At 31.4% G+C, this 23842-nt stretch overlaps 1 protein-coding gene and 1 long non-coding RNA gene across 4 annotated transcripts; one reads left to right on the top strand and one right to left on the bottom strand.

Annotated features, from left to right (window-relative positions):
* Nucleotides 1-34: 34 nt before the first annotated feature.
* On the bottom strand, nt 35-8640 carry LOC116426607 (uncharacterized). The gene is made up of 3 exons (XR_004234945.1): nt 8517-8640; nt 793-938; nt 35-704 (listed from the first exon to the last, which is right to left on the bottom strand). It is a non-coding gene; the product is annotated as an uncharacterized LOC116426607 (long non-coding RNA).
* On the top strand, nt 3037-22906 carry LOC116426603 (putative inorganic phosphate cotransporter). 3 transcript variants are annotated; one of them, XM_031975764.2, is made up of 9 exons: nt 3037-3184; nt 3547-3577; nt 6416-6659; nt 17744-17877; nt 18186-18486; nt 19158-19396; nt 20041-20190; nt 20754-21131; nt 21946-22906. In XM_031975764.2, exons 3-9 carry the CDS (start codon nt 6578-6580, stop codon nt 22171-22173), a joined length of 1512 nt encoding a protein of 503 aa, XP_031831624.1. In that variant the 5' UTR covers nt 3037-3184; nt 3547-3577; nt 6416-6577; the 3' UTR covers nt 22174-22906. The 3 variants fall into 3 exon arrangements, with proteins under 3 accessions (XP_031831624.1, XP_031831623.1, XP_076226404.1); XM_031975763.2 differs by having other exon boundaries at nt 3547-3584; XM_076370289.1 differs by having other exon boundaries at nt 3547-3703.
* The last annotated feature ends 936 nt before the right edge of the window (nt 22907-23842 follow it).

The following is a 23842-nucleotide window of genomic DNA, read 5'->3' as shown; positions in this document are numbered from 1 at the left end:
ATTATAGTTTAGAAGAAATATTATTTTTAGCGTATATATTGTATACCTTTAATGCACAATGCATAAATCCTATTTTTATGTCTCCGGACGTTAATGTGTTAACAGCATATAAGACACTCTTAGACTACTATTATATTTTAAAATTTGTTGCTAAATAATGAACGAAATGAAAATTCTTTGAAATTATTGTTAATACCAACTTTAAACAATTTGGTAGCTAATTTTAATGTAGCTTCATAACACATTTTCTTAAAAAATAACACTGTCTCATATTATAGATTTTTGATTTATGAATATTCTGAAACTTTGTGTAAACAAATCAAATTTTTTGTACCTTTGAACATACTCTTTTCTCCACCCTAGACAACGTTCCCAAAAAAAGAATGTTCAGTGTGGATAAACTCAGCTAAAAACGACAAGATTTTTAAATGTACCATTTCCAATAGTTTATATTATAGTTAAATGAAGTACGAGACTTTGTATCAATCGTATGTTCGCTGTGTGTGCAATTTTCATATAAACCTGTATTTTTATAAATTAATATAATTCCGTCTACATATTCCAAATATGTAGGTAACTATAAAATATGTTGTTCAAGAGTGTAATATTTGTATGTAAGCGTAATTTTAATATCAAAATAAACAATTAATGTCATATGACATTCAAGATACCCTGCTATTAAGATTATGTTCATTCTTCGTGCACTGAAAATAGAAGAATTAGGACGTTACGATGTGCAAGAAATTTAGAAATTTACAGTGTACGTGAAATAACGATATCCTGTTAAGTTACACATTTTGTAGCATGGCCGTAGGTCGTCGCGCTTCGTCGGCCGTTTGGTACGCACAGACAATCGCATCGACCTTGATATGTTGTAGACTTTATTTTTTTTTTGTCCTAGATCCTTGACATCGCACTATTCGTTTAAAGAACTCGCTCTGTAACAAATAAACATTCATTTGAAGATATTATTATATTTATTCGTGATAAATATGAGTTTTATTACATGCATATAAAAAGGATGTTTCTAAATATTAAAATGGCGATAAGCATTCCATTCGGTTCAAATGTAACCGAGTTGTCAACGATGAAAGAGTGGAGTCTGTTAATTATTAATTTCTTAAGACACGCGCCGAATGCTGTAAGTTTATAAAAAGATTGCATTAGTGTAGGTGTATGGTGAGTTGTGTCTGATTTCATGTGGAATGACTCGTTCAAGAGTGTCGTTAATCTTAAGGCTTCGGAGGTCTTAGGGTTTAATTGCCTGTAACCGATCATACAATACGTGCCGAACTCGGAGAAAACCGCATTGTTCAATTTATGTAAAGAAAGTTACCCTTGATTATAGACATGGTATATAAGGCCTTAGAAATACACGAATCGCTCAGAAGCCAACGCAGTTAAGTGCAAAAAACAAAAATTGAGAAAATTAGTGTTTTTGAATATATTATTATACAACATATTCATAAGCTATGAAAAGAAGGGCTTTCTGACCTAGAAGAAACGAGTAAATTCTTTAATAACTGAAAAGAACATTATTTATTCCATTAAAATTGACAAAAAATCAGAAAATATCAAAAAATCGACTTAACCACATTGGCTTCTCATTGGGACTCACGTGAGAATACACCGTATCATGCTTGATACCTTCTTTTGCTATTACGGGGATAACGAACATCGTACAGCAAAGAGTAATCGATGCAAATTTTGTAAGAGTGAACGATACTTTCTAAAATACGTATTCGAATATACTTTATCGGCGCGAAATGAGAGAAAATAAGTACTTTAATAATTGTTGTCCAAACGAAGAAAACAAAAACTCGAAAAATACATGTCTGAAAATCGATTAATATTTAGTATGAAAAATCGAAATTTGATATATTATTTAAATTAGAATTTAATGAATCAACGAGTATCCCAGCTTCTATGGCGGCTTTTGCTAGGTGACTTTATTAATAAGTCTACTGACACCCCTAGGTGAAAAAGTTTTCTTTCCCTGTTATCTTTCTCCCCCTTTCTTCTTCATCTACATTTTCATTAGAGTCACCAAAATAGTATAAATGAAAGTTTTGTTTTATTAACCTCTTGCTCTGTAATAACGTGTCAGATTTGTGGAGATTTTAAGCAGAACGTAACAAGCATAAATATTATTCGATTCTATTGAATTCAAATTGAATATTATCCTTCTGTTATCAACTATTATAGTGTATAGGACACATGGACATAGAGTATGTCTAGAAGTTTCCTCTCTTTTTCAATGAATTATTAATGACGAAGTAGCTGTATCGATCGTGACTAGGAAATAAATCATAGGGCAAGGGGTTAAGAAGGGATTTTCATAGAACAGCTTCAAAAAATCGAGCTTTTTTATTTTTCTTATTAATCGTACAACAGTTTAAAAACATAATTAATCTCAAACTTTTTATTCGTATTCAAGAAAATAACGAAGTTAAGAGCCCGTTATGCATTAAATACTGGTAACAATGATAATGTAGTGAAACTGTCAAAATGCAGAAAAATATATGTGTTGGACACGTTAAAAAGCGAATGAGCACTTAATTCAGGTATATTAGAAAGAAGGGATACTTAAAACAAATACGATTGCCGACATTGAAAGTTTAAATCATGTTTTTTTAAACTTATGTACACGATAACTCAGAAATTATGATTTTTGTGGCGAAAGTTTTGCTCAGTCTTTTAAGATTCGATTAATCTTGGATTCTCTCAAATATGTTTATACTGTGCGTTATTATAACTTATAGATCCGAACACGAATCGATTCTGGAACCAGTTTATTTTTGAATTGCTCTGCTGCATATATACAAGTGTTTCAATACAGAAAACGACAACCAAAGTTTTACCTTCTGTATGTAACATTTTGCTTTCGAGTATATATTTTACAGCAAAAGATTGTTAAAAATTACTGTACATATTACGGCCTATTTATTTAATGACGATGTCATACTTCATTTGAGACAAATGCAAATTACGAATGTAACCATTGGATCACAAGCTGCGGAACTTACGCGCATGCAAACTACATTGCGCATCATCGTTGGCCAATGGTCGCTGTACCAGAGTTAAAAGAAGCTAAGATAGCACGTAGAAAGGAAGTCTCGACGATAAATGTCGAGTACGAACAAGTCGAAGGTCTTCTTCATGGTCCCAGCACGGCCGATCAGTTGTGAGTTTATATATTTTACGAAAGTCTAAACAATTTTGAGAACTCGTATTTATATCCTGAAATATCTTTTTTTTGCAATTTACGTTACTAAAAGTGAAAAATTATGAAATCGATTAGTTTGAAATTTTAACATGTCCCCATCTCCGATGCAATATTTATAATTGTCGTTAAATATTTAATTTAGTTGTTAAATGTTTTATATTTTAATTGTTGGAAGATTATTAAGAAAATGACGAAATTTCGATATTTCGAATTTATACGCGTGGGATTTTGTCAATTTTTAATTTTGCTCCGAAAGTAACACATGTGATAGCAACATTTATAAATGTATAGATAAAGAATTTGCTTTTTTTTTGTTTCAGATAGATGTATAAGCTGAAATCACCACTGCCAGTGAAGTGTAATTTTTTAAATCTCTTTGCTTAATACATAATAATGGATTGAAAATATATACTTCTTCAAGAATTGTTGTTTATAATAGATACACACAGTAAATGAATTAAAAAAAACCTGGAATTAGTAAGTTAAAATGTGCCATTAGAATGCGCTCCATTTAAACACGAATCAGATATTCGTCGCGGATTTTTTCTTACCTCTTACAAAATTCACAAAATTATTAATTGCCATTTTATCAATTACAAAAATAACAAATTAAAAAATAACTATTATAAAAATGAGTTCGTGCAATATAAATTTTAATCGTTGTATGGAGAAGTGTATCAAAGACAAAGAATCTGATAATCTAAAAAAACAGTACGCTGTTACAAAAGAGAATGATATAAAGTTCTGATTGGACGTTGTCAAAGTCTAATTAAATATCTGTCTACGTGTTGTGTAGGTGTTATTTATCAGAAAGTGCAAACAACGCGTCATACGTATAACTAATAGCTTTTATATTGTTTATTTAATCAATTTTATTTATATTGGTATTTTTATCTTCACCTCGTTTTAAGTACTGTTCTATTCTTAAATAGGACCTGGTATAATGAAATATCTGAAAAATATAATTACTTAAATGAAAATTACATTAAAATCAATTTTATAATTAACACTAGAACTACCGTATCGGTCAAAATGACTGGTTTCGATTTTTTTGTTTAGCAATTATTGATATCTTCGAAGCATTGAATATTCAAAATGATTTTAAAAATAAATAGTTTCACTAGAGTACTATAATCAGTGTCTGAAGAAACTGAAAATAATCTACTGTTACAATTTTTATAGGAATTGCATATTAATCGTATTAAATGATCGGTAGTTCTAGTGTTAATAAGACACTTAACATATAAACATGAAGTTTGTAAATTTTCGCTACATCACTCATTTTGAAAAATACGAAGCAGTATTAAGAATTTAGTTGGTCGTCATTGTGTGTTCTATACATATCCATGAACTTCGTTTGATGCCACTGTATTTGAAGGTCTGTTTAGGACCGAGTTAATACGAAATGCGGTAGAGGTGAAATTGCGCAAGAAGTTTCACTCATCGACGATGGCGTTACAGAATAATAATAAGATGAACTTGTAATTCTATTATAAAAGTTCTTTCTGCAGGAATCTAATCTTTTTCAATTATTTAATACAATAGTGTGATAAAAAGTTTCGTTTCTTTGTGATATATTTTGAATAAAAATAGAATAACATATATTATGTAGGTGTAATTAATTTTCTATTGTTATTTAACAGTTACAAGACTTTTTTTTCAACGTACATAACTTTAATGTAACTGGCATCCTGTTTCTTTTGAAAATTAATATGGATTAAAATATAAAGATATGAACATTCAAGCAATATAACAGTCGAAAGTGACAGAAAATTAAAAGGTATAAAATCGGAAAATTTTCGATAGATAAATGAATATAAACATAGCTGCGCATTGCATTTGTATTCGATTTGTATACTACATTGGAACATATACTACAAGAAATATCTTTTAATCGATTGCTCAATTAAAATTTCTCGAATTTTTCTCATAGAACATCATAACGTAATAGTCTATTCATAATTGAATGTATCCATAAATTATAACATACACATATATTTTAAAATAATATCAAGAAACGTAAAATGAATGCTTCAAATATACCTGCAAATTGAAATAAATATTTAAAATACAGTGAGCAATGAAAATATTCGAAGTAATGAATAGTTAAAGTCCAGTAGCAAGTTTGATCGTATACTTAAATTGTATAAATGTTTACACTGGAGGAAGGAAATTGTGCGTTTGTTATTGTTCGAGCATAAAATGAAAAAATATACATATTCTTTCATTACTATACACATATTTAGCAGAACAAAAGACAAGATTAATTATAAAATTCATTGCTAGCATAACAACTAAATAAAAATATTAAAAAATGTAGTATTCATTACACACCCATTCAAAGTACATTCAAATATAATTAAGGTCTGAGAATTTATTATTTAATATATAAACTTATAGAAATGATAACAATATAATATTCTTATCGTACACCTATGAAATTTTATTTTCAATTACTGTATTCTATATAAATTAAAGGTCATTCCAATAATAAAAAAGAGTTTAAAAAAAGGAAGAAATTCCATTCATTAATAAAAGCGAAATATTTCATATAGTTTGCTCAAAAATATTCCAAATTTCACGGATGCAGTATAAGCAAACTCGAAAGTACGGATAATCCACTGATAACATTTGCATTAGGATAGCAGCGCAAACAGTAGGCTTCATAATTTTCGCGTGGATTCTTATCAATGTAAATGCTGGTTATTGTGTCACGAGATTTTCTCTGTCAGGCGAGATTTATCGTTCCGCGAATCATTCTGATTGATATCTAGAACTCAACTAATGTAATTACAAATTGCTTTTTATCTACGAGCGTTACTTTATATCTCTACAAATTATACTTCTCACTTTCCGTTTTCACTATTGATAAACTCCACGGCCGCGGTACTCGCGTAATTGTTTCTCAGATTCCGTAAGTTACCGGGCAATTATGTAACTATTATTTCATTCGTAATTTCATGCAGAGAATGTATCGCCCATCGATGAGTATACGAATAACGTTGTTCTACCCTACAACAATTTATATTATGTTTTTAATTAGATAAGAACAAAAAGTGATAACAACGAAGCTGTGTATGTATGGGCACACGTATATAAATGCTTACTTACTAATGTGCGTGCATATGTATAATATGTATATATATACATATTATATATACATATATACATATATATGTGTACTCGCAGAGCATACAAGTTGGAAAAGAAGAGTGGGAGAATCCCTTTTCGGTGATGGACTATAAAACCACGATCAACTGATTGATGGATCGTAGTTTCTTTTTCGCAAGTTAACACAGAACTCGAGCCTACCGAAGGAATCGTGTCGAACGAACGATTCACATTATCAACATGACGCACACACACAACATGAAGAGGGTATCCATTATATCTATCTCGGAGAAAATGAAGATTCCGACTACAAAACCTCAAGGTATGTGTCAGAAGTGTTAGTTGTCGGTTTTTTTCTATTCAATTCGCACGCCATTAGGTACTGGAAAAAGTTCCTGCGGATTCCTAAATCGAAATTCAAACATAGAGAACATTTTCGCAAAATAATTTCATTTGATTTGATACCAACGATATAAACATAGGTTGCTGCTAATACCAATTTCATCTATGAACATTAAAACTGCCAGCCAAACTGACTGGTTTTCTTGTTTCGCAATTATTGACACTTTAAAATTGAATATTCAAAGTGATTTGAAAAATAAATAGTTTTAATTGAATAATGTAATGAATGTTTGAAGAAACTGAAAATAATCTATTGTTACAATTTTTATAAGATTACATGTCAATCATGTTAAATGCTCCGTAGTTATAGTGTTAAACTAGTGAAATATCGATTGAAATCGGACCTCGATTCATTGATAATAGGAAAACCAACTTTTTCCGGTACCTACTATTTTCATATATTACGCTTATCCAAACGACATTGGTGCAAAGTGCAACTTTTAATTTCTTCCTGGCAAGCGAGGCGAACGATAATATCGGTCGATGTTCGATTTAATTTATAATCGTATCATTAAAGTTATTTTCATAGCTTTAATTCTATGGTTTTGCTGGCAGTGTTTTCCGTCGACGGCACATTTATGCACCCTGTGTTTACTTCATTCTTAAATCGGCCCTATTGTTTTTGTAACGCGACGTCTAAATATTACCATACGTATGTACACTTTCTACGGTCGTGTAATTCAAAGAGATAACGTATAAATTCAATCTGATCTTGATTTAGTAGCACTAATCAGAGATAAGACGTTATTTGTCACGACTTCTGCAGAGATTGGCCTCGTTTGTCCTCATTTAAAATCGTGCTTCTCACGTGCTAGGGATACCCCACTTGTGTAATCATTTTTCAAATTCATCTAGATAAATGCTTATACATTTTTTAATGTTGCTCCATATTATTTTCTTCGGTGAAATATTTACTTCTGAACGAAGGTGAATTTTATTTAACAGGTCCGTCTAAAGAAAGATCAAGTTTAATATGAATTTATCTTACATATATTTTTTTCATGTCATTCACTGCTTTGGAATGTTTTACTTTGATAAACAAATTTGTTGAATATTATACAAACATCGAGAGAATTGTGCAATTACACAGGAATATATAATCTCTTAGAAAAATTATCCGAATTGTTATATTTCTCACATCAAGAAACTTTCAATTTTCTTAAAGGAGGATCAAATTCTTATGTAAATTACAGCAAAAGCTTAATCGTATCGAATGCGATTTTAAATAGATATGAAAATTTTATATTTTGTATATTTTAACGAGAAACCAAAGCAGAACAAAGAAGAAATACACGTTTATGTGAAAAACTAAATAATTAGTGTCATTTCAAGTTTTTAAAGGCTTAATCAAGCAGTTAACTGCTTAACGCAAGGTTTACCGATATTTATTGTACACTTTATTCTACAGGTCTTAAAACACTTAATGTTCGTTCATTTACATTTTGCCAGTTAGAGATTTAAAGATTGGACAATTGAAATGCACGTTTGTGTTATCGCATGAATAAAGATCGACAGAAACGTTTACTAAATAATGTTTGTAAACTTCAATGTGCGTCAAATCGACGTGAACCTAGTGTTCAGGGTATTTCGCTTGCGGTTAAACCTTACCTACGACATATTTATCGTTCACGATGCCAAGCTAAGATTATTAATCATTTGAAAATGCCTTTGAACTTGGATTTGTCGAACCGCAAGGACAATTCCGAGCACGATGTACGATTGCAAGCAACGTAGTACAAGATAATGGGTTTTTGTGCAACGCGTGTAGCATACGTACGTGACCAATCGCTTTGAATTCCAAAACGTGACGTGAACAATCCCTCAATGTCAGATTTCTCGCGATGTCCTAGAGATGTGAAATGAACGAATTGCTTGTCCGCATTCTCTGCATTGCTTGGCCATGAAATGCAAAAAACAGAGGATGCAGTTGCTTATCTGTGGGTGTGCATATTGATACGCGCTGTAGCAGAATGACTTACTGCATGTATAGTCTGTTAGAACTGATTCGCCGATACGGGTCAGAACTCAAGCCGCGATAAATTTAAAAAGCTGAGGCCGTAATTTGCGCTTTCCTCCTTCATTGAATGCAACAGTGTCGAATGAAGTTTAAATTATGCTGTTTAATATATTATGCAGAATATGTAATATGTAACAGAGGAATCGTGGTGTACTCATATTAATATTTACAGAGTAGTATAGTTGCGTTACGATGCTTATTTTAAATGTTTTGAAGTATTTATTATATATTTGTTATTATTACATATTTATATATAATAATTATACACTGTAATAATTATACAATTGTATATTACATAAGTGTAATAATATTAACATATAGCATATATACTTATTGTATGTAAATACATAGTAAATTATATATAATATATAATTATACATTATGTATAATTATTATTCTGCTCCTGTGAAATTACATGAACTTTCTTTATCATCTAAACTACCGAGCAGTTAAATTGACTTTTTGAAATTTCTTTAATAATTCCGCATAGAAACGTCTGTTATTTTCTTAATAATTGCAAAAAGAAGAAATCAGGAATGAGTCACTTTGACCTGTGTGGCAGTTTCAGTGTTAATAAACGATTTTCAAAGCATAAGTACAGAAAGATGCTAGACACGGATAAAATTTTTTCGTAATGGCTATTCCTCGTGTATCCTTTTGTTAATGAATTCATACTATACATGAATAACTTGTATCTTCATAGTTTATTTCTTTCAAATGTTTCCTCTTATGTAACTATTGTCTTTATATAAGATGATATAATTAAGAATAATTTTTACCATAGTACTTGAAATCACATTCGCTAATATCTTATCGAGTATCGTTTATTCTTATAAATAAATTATTTCATGGAACAGGAGTGATGTGCAGAATGTGTACAGGGTAATTTGAATTTTTTAATTTAGGATCTTGTTAATGACACGTCATTTTATGAAATTGAAAAATTGTTCTGAAATTTTTTACGCTTAACAATATTTTTTCTTTGCAACATAGGTCACACCATGCTTTCGCAACACATACAGTTAAAATATACATTTTTTTCCTTTCGATAAATTGTCAAATTAAACGAAATCCGAATACGTAAGGAACAATTACCACAAATTCATGTTCCTACTTGTATGATGCTCAAATAATTATACGAAATTGAATGAATTACGATTTTAGTCGATTAAGTTCCAAGTATGAATAAGAAGATAGCTAAACAAGTTTTACAAAGTTACTAAACTCTCAAGAACATTTAACACGGCAATACAATCGTTTTAAACGTTAAGAAGCAATAATTGTTATACTTTCGGGCGTCATTATCATGTCAGCAGTACTATATCATATATAATTATCTACTTATCGGATCAATGTAAAAGTAAGCGTATTTTCTGACTAATATTCGTGGTAATTTATGGATGAGTCACCAGCCAAGTTATTGCTACTTGTAAGATTGTACAATTTACAATAAACTGCCATTTGGTGAGTTGTGGTGTCAACATTTTGGCGATCGTTGCCATGTATCCGTGCTTCCGTTAACCAGTCGTTATCAGTCAACATTATGTGACTTCGCTTTAACGACAATCGTTATCAGCCGGCATCATAAAAATATTCCAAATTTTAACTAAAGTTAAAATTGTTGTATAAGATATTACACAGTTTAAATGATGTTTTAATTACTTTGTGATTGTGCGAAAAGCGCTCGCAGCAGACTATAAACTTTCCGCCTGACTCGTCGGCGAAACGTGAGAGTACTTGCAATAAATCTCCGGTGGCCAAAGTGTTGAGGATATCGCAGAATCTAAACAGGGAAATTTCATTGTACGTTCTGTGCAAAAATGTCTGAGACTTTAAAGAGAAAATGAAGTAAAAGATGTTAGAATAAACAAGTACATAATATTTTTCGCCTGAAATATCCTTCATTTCCTACCTGTAACTGTTTCTAAGCAATTTCTTGAATATGTGAGCTGCTCTTTTTAAAGTGCTGTAAGTCTGTTTTTGGAAAAAAATGAGTTAATGATAGTTTTAGTGAGATATAGATCTCCTCTTTTTGTATTTATAATCACAGAATCAACGACGTACGATAACATCATAAATTCATCAGGAGAAGTTCAACTGTAAAATGTTATTGAAAAAATGCTTCCTTTGAAAGTGGAATAAGTCGATTTTCAGCTAAAAAAATCGTTTATTTTCTTTAACAATTTTATTATTTATTATTTTATAATGAAATTTAACAAGCTTATACCTTTGAATATCTTAAATATCTCGATGAAAAAACCGCCTAGAATACTTCTATTTGATTCCATTGAAAAATATGATTCCGTTAAAAAAGAAACGAAATTGACCTTCACACGTCCTTTGCACGTTCATATAGGAAGAAGTCATTTATTAGAGATGATGTAGCCATTGAAGCTATTTAATTTTTGTCCGACGCATTTTTTGTACTAGCAATTACTTTCGAAGATATTCGAGTGGATCTATTTAAACGAGTCATCGTGCATTATATGAAATGTTTTTTCCTTACACATCTTTATTTGCAGTATTTAATTAAAATTAAAGTCTAAGATTATTTTATAAAAAGTTTACAAACATATTTTCCTAAATTCTCAGCTTATAATGAAAGTATCGGGAGAAGTTAACAAAACGATATTTATAAGGGAAAAGAATTAAATTACATTGTTTTACTGTTAATTCTTATCAGAATGTTTAACATAAGCAGTATAAATTATACACAGAAATATGCAACTGTATTGACTGCACCGGGAATATTAATAATTATTTATTTGTAGTCGATTATCTTAGAAAGAACACTAATTAGCATAATTATTCCATAAAAATATGCAACACACAATTTATTTCGTAAATATACCCGTTGTGATAATTGTATCATTTCACAAGAGCAGGGTATATACATAGTAATCAATAAATCAGTGTCAACTATTCCGGTTTTTCAATTGTAAGTATTTACATAATGATAATATACTTGTCCCATAACAATGTAATTGTTCAATACGAACGATTTACATACACAAAATATATATTATTTAAAGGTTTGCAACGTACGCTATTTGAACAGTTATTATTCAGTATTTTTTAAGCGAAAGAAGCAAAATACTTTCGTTTTGCACGATCGAAATAAATTTAAAATAGCGTTTTTCAAGAACTGCAATGGAAATGAATATATTAGTGTTTTGTTTAATTATTCAGTAAAGGTCGCTTGCACATCAGTAATAGCAAGTCTTTTGTTTAACAATTGTTTCCATTATGTCGTTAAGATTAACATAATTCCACTATTAATATGATTAAAGACTTATATTAATCTTTCTATCACAGTGTTTCATTCTATTTTGTATAATATTTTTTATACAAAAAATCTTTTCATAGATGCGTTCACTTTATTTCATGCATGTTTGATTACACAGACATTTGTTAACTTTACTTGCATAACAACCAATAGCTTTTTCAAGTTTTTTAAAAACCTTATTTTTATTTTTCTTATTTCTTGTTTCTTAGTTTCTATTCTATGCAAATAACCATTCATTCATTTTTTCATCTCTAAATCCTAAATTTTTTATACTCCATACCATTTGGGATCCTCTTCGAATCTTAATGGTCGATCGTTGATTTTTAACTTTTATTTCGTCATTTGATTTTATCTGTGTAGCAATTTTATCATCAGACATAAACACGTTAAATTTTGCTTCTTCAGTACGAATTATGTATATTGAATGTATAAAATATATTCGATTCGAATGGATTACATTGTGACGCGGGAAAAATTATAATTTCTCTTATAAAACCCATATTAGTTACGTTAATTTTAATCACATAAAAAAATATGTACAAATTACAATTATAATTTAAATATGCATAAAATATGCATAAAGATACATTCGCCTCGAGTGGACTACATTATGATGCAAATGGCTATATTTTTCGAACTTTTCTGTTATATCTACATTTTCATATGGTATGCTATCTATTTGCTAATGTACAACATAGCAGCCGATAAGAAAAAAAGAATTATGTAATCAATTCAAAGAATTTTCTTGTATTCGCTTCATCAACAGCGTGCGGTGTAATTTACGATCAACTCGGTGATTAGCTGATTGTTCATCTTCTTCAACTGATTCGATTAGTGTCGAGTTATGCTTGATTTATTTTGATAGTTTTATAATCTGTAATTCGCTTTATCAATGTGCTTGGTGCTCAATGTTCGTCTGTCTAAATATCTCCTCTTCAGTACCAGTACGCGACACCTGTTACAAGATTAACGAACTATCATCAGATTGCCTCTGATTTCTGCCTTATCGTTACAATTAATTCCACTTTATGCTCGAAATTCTCATTTGAATCCGGACACTTCTGCTATTGATGTGATAACAATATCGCTACGACAGGTCAAAGTATCTCGTCAGTAATCCATGTTCAATTTATCGACGGAAATTAATTTATTCAATCTTGTCTAACGATCCTCGCCTGTAACAAATGCATGTGCGGGTTTTGTTTCAACGATGGCATCATCGTTTATGTAATGGAAGATTCATATGCAGATTCATACAGCCTCCCGGTGAATTATTATCACATTAGTATGCCACGACGCGTACTCATTACATTATTCCTGTTAATTATGCTCTTCTGTGAAGGCATTCGAGCACATTTTGTTACAGTCATTTTGAAAATAATTGATTCATTCAATAAACCGGTGAAGTTCATTTATATTCCCATTTTTTTTTATTTCCATAATGAAATAATACGAAAATACTTTTGTATATCTTTCACACCAACAGCTCGTGCTTGAACACTTGGCGATTTGACCTTAGCGAGACAAGGAATAGTCATATTTACGGGGTCACCGGATACAATCAAACTTTATATAGCGAATTTAGATAAAATATGGGAGCACACGTAACTGAGTTTTGATATTAATATGAAATACAGTAGTTGCCAATGAAACTGCACCGTCGTATGCACCTGCCACACAGAATAACCAAAATCAAAATTACATTCACTTTGGATTCTTCATGATTCTCTGAAATAAATTATATTTTCTCGAACGCGAGCCATAAACTACTATTACTCGTGTAAGGCTGACATAAAACAAATAGTTAAATGAAAAGTTAAATACAAAAATGTCTAAACTGTGAATAGATAAGGTAGTTCGTGAAAAGTAGAATTTTGGTAAAAAGTGTCTGTGGCTATTGTAATGGCCATTACAAAGGGTGTCATTATTGCTTCAAAACATGAATACAATAATTGTATTATACAATAATAATGCCATCTTTTTATCTGCCCCTAAATCGTACAAACAACCATTAAATAAAACAACTGACAAGAGAAATATACACATAACGAAGCAATTTATTATTTCGGATAATAATTAGTCGTATAAAGTTGCTTTTTCAACAGTTCTTTTATTAAATCTTGTAAACAGAAAAGATTTAAATAGTTTGTGAGGGATTCGGAGGTCGCAAAAATTGTAAAACCGGCCGTGGGTTGTGCATCACTGGCTTAAAATGATATCGCGTCGGCTTTTACGCAGGGATTTCGACATCTACAGTTCGTTCATTTTAATCGTACCATACAAGATAAATTTTCTTCGACTGTTTTTTATTGGTATCATTGTTTTTTACTTGTATATTATATAAATGAATAATTTCACGCTCGAAATTTGTTTATATTTTTCGAATGAACATTTAATCAAATCTTTGTTGATTCCTCGAACTACTCTTCGTATTGTTTCTGCCTCTTGCTGAATTCAAACAAGTTAAATTGTTTTTAAGACGAAAGGTAATATTGAAATACGTGTAGTTAAAAATTGTAACCGTTCAAGAATATTTCTAAGTAGTATTTAATCAGCTGAAATTAACGGAATTCAGAAAAGATGGTGATGTTTTCTACATTTACCTATTAGAAAATGTAAACAAATGGGAAAGAGAACTATGAAATTCACTATCATTATTAGGGACATATTAGAATATATCAGTGACAATGATGTGCAAATTTCGTCTCGCCAATATTGTTATGAACATCACAAACGTCGTGATTTTATCAGAACTTCTCTTATCTTGGACGATAAACGAACGAATGACCATAACATATTGAAAGGTAACTTCCTTATGTCGTTGCCAAATTATTCCAGAACAGTGTCCCTATTTTTAAGGCAACGTAACGTCGAGCTATTTATCAGACGTAGCTTTCATTCGACACTTTTAATTAAATGCCTGGGACCAAACATAAATTTTCAAATATTTATTCATTTTACAGACACCAAGCGCAAATGTCAGCCTTTATTTCCTATGTGATTATGACAATTTGACAGTTCCCTAAGAAGTTATTCGATGTAAATGAATTTCAGCATACACACGCTGAATGAAACTAGACGATTGAAAAACTGAACTAATTAGTCAAAAACGTTATATCATATTTACATTTTATTTTCAATGGGATCACAGCAATCTATTTGTCGCAGTTGTTTCTTGACATATTTAAACATATAGGAGTTCATACCGAATTTCTTCATTTTATGTTCAATCTGTTTAACATTAACGGTCTGTTCGATTTAAGATTTTCGAGATTTAACCCTTAAAATGCTGAGTGGGGTCCTACAGGGAGCCCAGAAAGTATTTTTCCTTAATAATTTTGTAAGTAATTTTTTTTAATTTTTCATATTTTATGTATTCTCTCTTTTTTCATTATCAAGTATTGTGGATGATTTGTCTCCAGGAGACCTCAGTATGTTTATAGCTAAGAACAAAATAACGATAATGTTTTTAGAATAGACAAATCATCCACAATACTTGACGATGAAAAAATATAAAATACATTAAATATGAAAATTACAAAATTATTAAGGAAAAATACTTTCTGGGCTCCCTTTAGGACCCCACTCAGCATTTTAAGGGTTACGTCGAATCTGTGCGAAAAATCGAATGCAACGAATGAAATATTATTCTGTATACAACGTGCATGTGGTCAATTGCATGCATAGATCCACGTATTCATAATCATTCCCTCTTCCTCGCTTGGCAATATTTTTTTGCCTCCTACGACAAGTCAATAGCAAGTCGTTAACCAACGGTGGCAATGATAAAACAATATCTATTGTTTAATAACGCTTCACTGTGTCTGTTCAGTCATGTGATACTAACAATGGAAAATACCGAAGTGATATCCGTCTATTTTCATGAAACTTCCGTGGAAAGTAGATGTGCAAAAATGTTTTGACACGTATTTTCCTATTGATCATCATTCATACTGGAGAAGTGAAACAACTTAGAAAATCAGAGGAAGAAAACATTCGAATATTTGGGAAATACATTATATTCGAAGGTATAACATGATTACATAAAATTGAAATCTAGACATAATTCAATATTTGTTTGATTGTCTACTCTAGATCTAGTTTTGCAGAAAATAATTTTCTATTCACGTAGAAACCTCTCACATATAAAAATATATAGGAAAGTGGATTAACTTTTCAGCAGAGAAATTCACACAAAGCTGCTCTATGTTTATTAATATATCATTGAAACAGAGGGAGTTGTTTGAAATCTGCTTCAACAACGGGATTCTAAAATATATACTTTGCCATGCAATTTTAGTCTAACTTCTGTAATTTTCAAGGTATTCAACTAAATATCTTTTTTATTCCTAATTTTTAGAGGTGCTTTCTCCCCTTTAACCTTCAGAATAGCAACGATCCAGTAACCCGATAGGTCACGTTTGATCCACACGCATCTTTCTTTTATTACTTTATTGTTTATATGATTTTTCTGTTTATAATAATTTATACGTTAAAATGTAATATATTTATCAAAAGGATGTAGATAAACAAAGAATTATTAGTGAATTAAGTGAAATATAAGTATAAAGCATTTATTTCGCACATTGCACACATATTATAACAATCGATAGATGTATTTTACATACGCATGTAGGTTTCAACCATTCACAATCGTTACACTTGAGTTCATGTTTATTGCACGATGGAGTTCTCCAAAAACATGGATCCTAATTGACCGAACGCAGTATCTTCTAGGGTTGATATGAATGATGGCCAATAAGAAAGTACGTGTCAAATATTTTGGTAAGAATTAATTTCTCCCAAAGTTCCATCGAAAACTGCAGATGTCATTTTGGTACGTACTTCTATAAGAGGAGAACGCATTTAAATAGTCTCCGGTGGATAATCATTGCTACTTACGATGGAATTTAGGTCTCCTTTTTCAGAGGACAGTTTATAGAAACTTCGAAACATACTGTTCCTTTCTAATTTTCTGCGTTCACGCGCAAGAACGATGGAGATATTTTCGACAAATAGAGACCGTTTTCACAATTAAAGAAATAAGAATTTTCTTATTTTTCATCTATGCATCACTTAATTCAATTTGTGTTTATAGTTTATGAACACCCTGAGTGATTAATTAAAGTGGATTCAGTAATTTGAGATTAACAATACTTTTTTTAACGACAGATTACACAGATATTTCAGTTATTGCATATAGACTAGAATTTATATTCAGTCTATAAACACTCTGAAAGATTAATTTAACCGTTTGAACTCTGTAGCCTTCAGTATTGCACCAGTTATAATATTAAATATTTTAATGAATCTTAAAGAAACTACCCTGAAATTATTAGATTTTCCATACATCCAAATTTTGCACTGAGAAGGAAACTAAAAAATCGAAGAAATGTTATAGTACTTCTCATTTTCGCTAGGAATACTATAAAAATTAGTTGCAGTTACTGATAAATTACAAAACAACCTAGAGTGCTAAGGGTTAAGTGGATTCAGTAATTTGAGATCAAAATAACTGTTTTTAACGATAGATTACTCACATGTTTCAATTATCGTATATAGATTAGAATTTATATGCAGTCTATAAGCACCCTCAGTGGTTAACTAACGAGTATTCATTAATTTACAATTACCACTGCTTCCTCTATCGATGCATCCCTATAAAATAATGATTACTTACTAGTCCCTTCTTAATTTGCAGCTTGTTTCGGATGTAGACACGTGCAGGTCGCATTGATGGCCTTGGGTTTTCTATGCTGCTATGCTGTTCGAGTTACCACTTCAGTGACACTGGAAGCTATGACGAATTCAGCCAGTGCGAATCCTGATTATGAAGTATGGGTCTTTCATTCTTGCTTTTTACTGGTTAATCATTCGTGCATGGACAGGCTAGCTTTTGACAACATCCCATTGTTTATTGAGATTTTAGATGAGAATAGAGTTTTAGGTAATAAAGCTTCTATTGTAAATGTTCCATTTTCATTTTTTTTTTTGACAAATGAAGATCGGAAGGAATTCCATTAAATTTTATTAAATAAAAGCTTGCTAACGTAAGGGTTGAAAAAGTTTGCGAACACTGCTCCAAAAGTAGTTTCTTTCAATTTTGTAACAGTTACTTACAAGTTCGACTTTATTTGTTGCAGGAATTTGCATGGGACAATTCAGTGAAAGATATCGTTCTGAGCTCCTTTTTCTGGGGTTACGTGTGCACGCAAATTATTGGAAGCGTAATAGCACAACGTTGGGGAGCTCACAAGCTTTTCTCGTTAGCGCAATTTGTTTGCGGTATAGTGACACTTTTCGTGCCTCTGGCAGCGCATTACAGTGGCTGGGAAGCAGTGTGTGTTTCAAGAATAATCGCAGGTCTTTGTCAAGGAACAGTGCTCCCGTCTCTTCATACGTTACTTTCGAAATGGGCGCCCATAGAAGAAAGAGGTCGAATGTGTAAGTATCGATCGATAATGTTTCAAACAAGCTGGATAATATTATCTATAATTTATTATACAATTTATATAGTGATACAAAAAAGATAATGGCTCAACGTATAATATAATTTTTATTCCCGAGAGAAAAGTATAAAAATAATCAAGTTTGCAGATAATGAAATAATTTTGTACTTAACATTGTATGCATATATTTAGTTTCTCCTACAAGATTAAATAGTACAGCTGATTGGAATTTAATTATTCACGAATTCATAATATTCATATCACCTTTTTATTATTGATTTCACATCGACTGTTAGGCAGCAAATGAGATGAATTTCAAGAGACTATTTTATATGAGAAAATAAAATCAGCGTTACTAAAATTGTAATTTCCACTATATTTTTAAATGATTAATAATTAAATTCTGGGTCTTTTTGCATTTATAGTATGTCTATATTTTTAAAATAGAACACAACGTGTGTATTAAATAGTAAATCAATATTTTTCATTAAAAAAATAATGCAGTATTTATAATCAATAATATAACAATATAAAACAGTTACACAGAAATCTGACTTGATTAATTATTATATATTTTCATTTTGTAAAAAATTATACTGTTTATATTGTACTATTTTTGTTCAATCAATTTTATATATATTATTTTTAGTATTATATCTGTTCCAGCAACGTTTGTCTATGCTGGTGGCTGGATCGGGAACGTTATCTGTCTGCTCAGTTCCGGTCTATTGTCGGTTTCTTCTTTGGGCTGGCCAAGTTGCTTTTATTTTTGGGGTGGCATAACTATTCTATCCGGTATACTTTTCTTCATCATTGGCAAAGAGTCACCTGCTGAACATCCGCGCATACCTCAAGACGAGAAAGAATACATCGAGACCAGTCTTGGAATAACAGAAACCGAAGAGGTAGGCAATACTGTCAATACTAATTAACACTAGAACTACCGAGAATTTAATATAACTGATCTGTAACCTCTATACAAATTGTAACAATAGATTATTTTCGGTTCCTTCAAACATTCATTATATTATTCGAATGAAACTATTTATTTTTCAAATCATTTCGCAGATTCTATGCTTTTAAGACATCAATAATTGCGAAACAAAAAGTTCGGAACTAGTTATTTTGACTGGTACGGATAGTGATAGTGTTAGCATAACGTGTCGTTGTAATTTGTGCAGTAATATTGTATTAAAAACATCCGATCTTCCTTTAAAACGATTAACTCACTTGTTAATCAACATTCATATTGTCATAAATTTTATTCGGTGTTACTAAATTCAGATCGCATATAAACAATAAGTTGTGTTAGAATTAGATGAATATAAATTAGAATTACAGAAATAAATAAATGTAAATATAAACGAGACTCGCGTAAATGGATTGCGAGTAAATGGAGGGACGGGTGTATAAACTCATCGGAGGCTCTTATCTTTCCGTAAATGTTTACGAATACTTGATACGGAAAGAATATCGATATGAAGGATCGTGTTTATTTACAGGGCGTGTTATAATTATATTGATCCTATAAAGAAGAATTATATTTCAGAAATTGTCGACTCCGTGGCGTGCGATGTTTACTAGCCTTCCAATGTGGGCACTACTGGCAACGCAGTGTGCTCATAATTGGGGCTTCTGGATGCTCCTAACGAAAATTCCGTCGTACATGGCGTCCGTTTTAGGCTACGACATCAAACAAGTAAGTAAAATTGAAGTACATAAATGAACTAAACTAAAGTAAACTGATATTAGTTATCTAAAAAGTAGCTTGCTGTTGTTGTTTATTTATTTATTATCGTTCACATGCGACTATTTGTTCACATGTTTGTTCCTTTAATCATACTATATTCTGTCTATATAAAAGAAACATACAAGAAAGTCGTACAGTACCCGACAAAGACAGTCCTCGTTCTTAACGTTAATTATTTGCATCATTGACGGAGAAACAAATAATAGTATCATTGTTAACAATATATCCGGTGACATTTCATTCCCTTAAAATACTTCTTCTCTACTTTTCGTTTTGCGGAGTTAACCGATTTGCCCATTTTGTGCCTCGTTTAATACTAAACATACCGACATTTTAATACGGCACTTGATTTAAAACGGAAACAATGCACAAAATAACTTTTGAATAATTAGAAAAAGATTATATATTCGCTTTTGTTCTTAACAACAACGGAAACCTATAAATGCATTTTTTTTTATTTGGAAGTACCGGTGATTTGACTGATTACAGAAATTTTTGTAATTTTTCTTTAGAATGGTATGCTGACCGCGCTTCCTTACCTCACCGCGTGGATCCTCAGTTTTCCGACCAGTTATGTGTCAGACATGCTCATCAAAAAGAAAGTTTTCTCGGTTCAAGCGTCGAGAAAGATTTGCAACACGATCGGAGAATGGGTTCCAGCGATCGCTTTGATCGGTCTTGGATACATCGACAAAGATCATCCCGAAATAGCAGTGGCAGTGTTGGTGATCGCTGTTGCCAGCAATATCGCCGTTTACTGCGGCCACAACGTGAATCACATGGATCTCAGCCCGAACTTTGCTGGTACCTTAATGGGTATTACAAACACAGGCGCAAATATTTGTAGTCTTTTGGCCCCATTGGTCGCGAGCGTGGTAGTTACGGATTCGGTGAGTACACGGTTTCACGGAAATGGAATTCATTCAATCTTTTTCCTGCCAGTAACAGCCACCGGCTGAAAAATTGGGGCCAGTCAGAATTTTCAGCGTTTTTCGTGTTTTCCGTTAAATTGATAGAGTTAAATGGAATTTGAATAGAAACTTCAGTAGTTTCTATTATAACAATTTATATATTGATATTTGCGTAATAATGGCGTCTTGATGTCATGTGACATTATGTATTTTGATTGTAATGTTTTATTGTATATATATATATAGTATTATCGTAAACTTAATGTTATTAAAGAAATTCTCGTACTGCTGATATAAATCCAATTGAGATTGTCTGTAGTTTTCTTAAAACATATTAGTCAACACATTAACTGTTTTGAAGAGAAACATTTTGAATATTTGGCTAAATCTTCTAAAAAGATACTATAAAACAATGTACATTCAGTTATATTCAAACGTAAAGATTAAAATTTGATTAAAGACACAGGTGATGCTGAAAATTGTGAATGGCTCCAGCTTTTCTATCAGTGGACGTAGTTCTGTAGAGTTGTAGAGGTGTAGTTAATAATACAGTACTGCACACTATACTTCTCAAAACAAATTGAAATATTGTAAAACAAGTGTATTGAAATCTAATGTCCATTAACGTATGTCGAGTTTGGATTCATTTCATCGAAATTCCGATATCGTTCTCTTCTTTCAACCATGAAATTGACCGTTCAACGCCAATTTGAAATTTATTATGGCAGAATTTCGAAAATCACACAAATAAAAATGAATGAAACTTTATCACTGATATTTCAATATTTTTCAGGGGAATGTGCTGCAGTGGAGGAATATATTCTTTTTATCAGCAGTAATCTACTTCCTTGGAAATCTTATGTTCGTTTTATTCGGCACGTGCACAATTCAAAAATGGAATGATCCCGTAAAGAAAGATAAAGATAATAACTTAAAGTCAGTGAGAGAGTCCACAGTCGAAAACGGATCTGTAGAGAAAATAAAACCCATTGAAGATATGGAAGCTGAAAGGAGCGTATAGTACCACGGGACATTCAGAGAATATTTTCACTTGGAGAACCAATTGACGGCCCCAGAATGCATTTACTTTTCGACGAAGTTTATCATATTGGGAATACTTTATTGACTTTATGTATCGAAGTTGGTAACGTAAAAACGTACGAAGATTTAATAGGTATAATATCGAAGGTGTCGAAATCAAGTTCTTCTAATTACTCACATGACATGAATCATAATTGTTCACAAATTTATCATACTCATATATAAATGATTCTTTTCGCTTCCTTGCGGCGTCTCATACTCTATATATACTCTATACATAGTTTAACGATGTATGAAATAAATATAGCGCTGCCATTCGCATATATCATTTAAATATAGTTTCGTACAATTGTACAAACGTGTACGAGTTGAAATTTTGCTCAACTTGTACTAAGGATAAAGAAGTGTGTAATTAAAAATGATCAGTAATTCTGTTTTAGGTTGTAAAATCGACAAAAGTAAATTTTCAAACAGAATAACTATATTAAAAACATGTTATAGCTTTTGTATTTACAAAGGGTGTTAATAATGTAATGTATGTATCTAGTGTTCTGTCGTTTATCTTCGGAACGTAAGAAGTGATAATGAGCCTTGTCTGTTTGTATATAAATATCTGTGTGAATGCGTTATATATAATATTTATTGTAAATATAGAATAAATTATTTATTTTCTAATTCTTATTAGAAAAATATATTTATAGTTATTATAATAAATACAATAATATCTTACTACTAATGTCCACATTGGAACTAATTACTTACATTCCCACAACGGTACACTTTTGACGCTCGAAGTGTACTTTATTCATTTTTTAAAAGAGTTACGAGGCAAAAATAATTTCCTATTCTCTATCTCCAATCCGAACACCCAGTGGTAAAAGAAATACTGGCTCACCTACGATTTTTCCTGCTGCCAACAATTCTCGGTCACGCAATTACCTCGCTAGCCCTTGGCTCATAACTAGTGGATCAGCACATGAAATATGCACAGTGTACAATTGATGTTAAAATTAGTCTTATTTTTCTCTTTATACCGGTTCACTTAGCCATAGATCAACCAGTTCCGCTGCATCACTTGTGCATTGTTTCCACTCGTACATCGATGTACCGACTCGAAAGGTTGTCGATGATGCAGACTGTAGGATGGCAGTGCTCGCGCCAATGTCCAATGCGGCAGTCAATATTGAATTCCTACTTCTTGTAATTCACGTCACCCTTAGTTTGCTCTTTTTAATCAGCAACATCTTTTCTAATTTCTTTGATGTTCGAGTCAAGTACTTCTTTCTTGATTCACAGCCTTTACTGTGATGATGGTGTAATTTAAGTTATCCATTAAGGCTAAAATAAGTTAAAATTAAGTCTACGAAAGAAGACATCGATCTTCACCGTGGGATAGTTCATCATTTCAGACTCAAGAAAGAAAACAGCAGTTGTGGGATTATTTTTAAGTGTGATAATGATAAATGCGTTAAAAGTAAGATTTAGAATTCGAAAGGGATGTCGATGGAATTTAATTTTCATCCACCGCCCAGGGTCTCCTCGCAGCAACCTCCACGTGGTGAGACCTGGGCAACTAGCATTATTCTTATTACAGTATTTTCTGTAAAAGGATCATGGTAGGCTAATTGGCTGCGATAATTTTGTAATTT

This window comes from Nomia melanderi, chromosome 8, assembly GCF_051020985.1.
Source record: "Nomia melanderi isolate GNS246 chromosome 8, iyNomMela1, whole genome shotgun sequence".
Taxonomy (NCBI): Eukaryota; Metazoa; Arthropoda; class Insecta; order Hymenoptera; family Halictidae; genus Nomia; species Nomia melanderi.
This window is presented reverse-complemented; position numbering and strand designations above follow the sequence as displayed.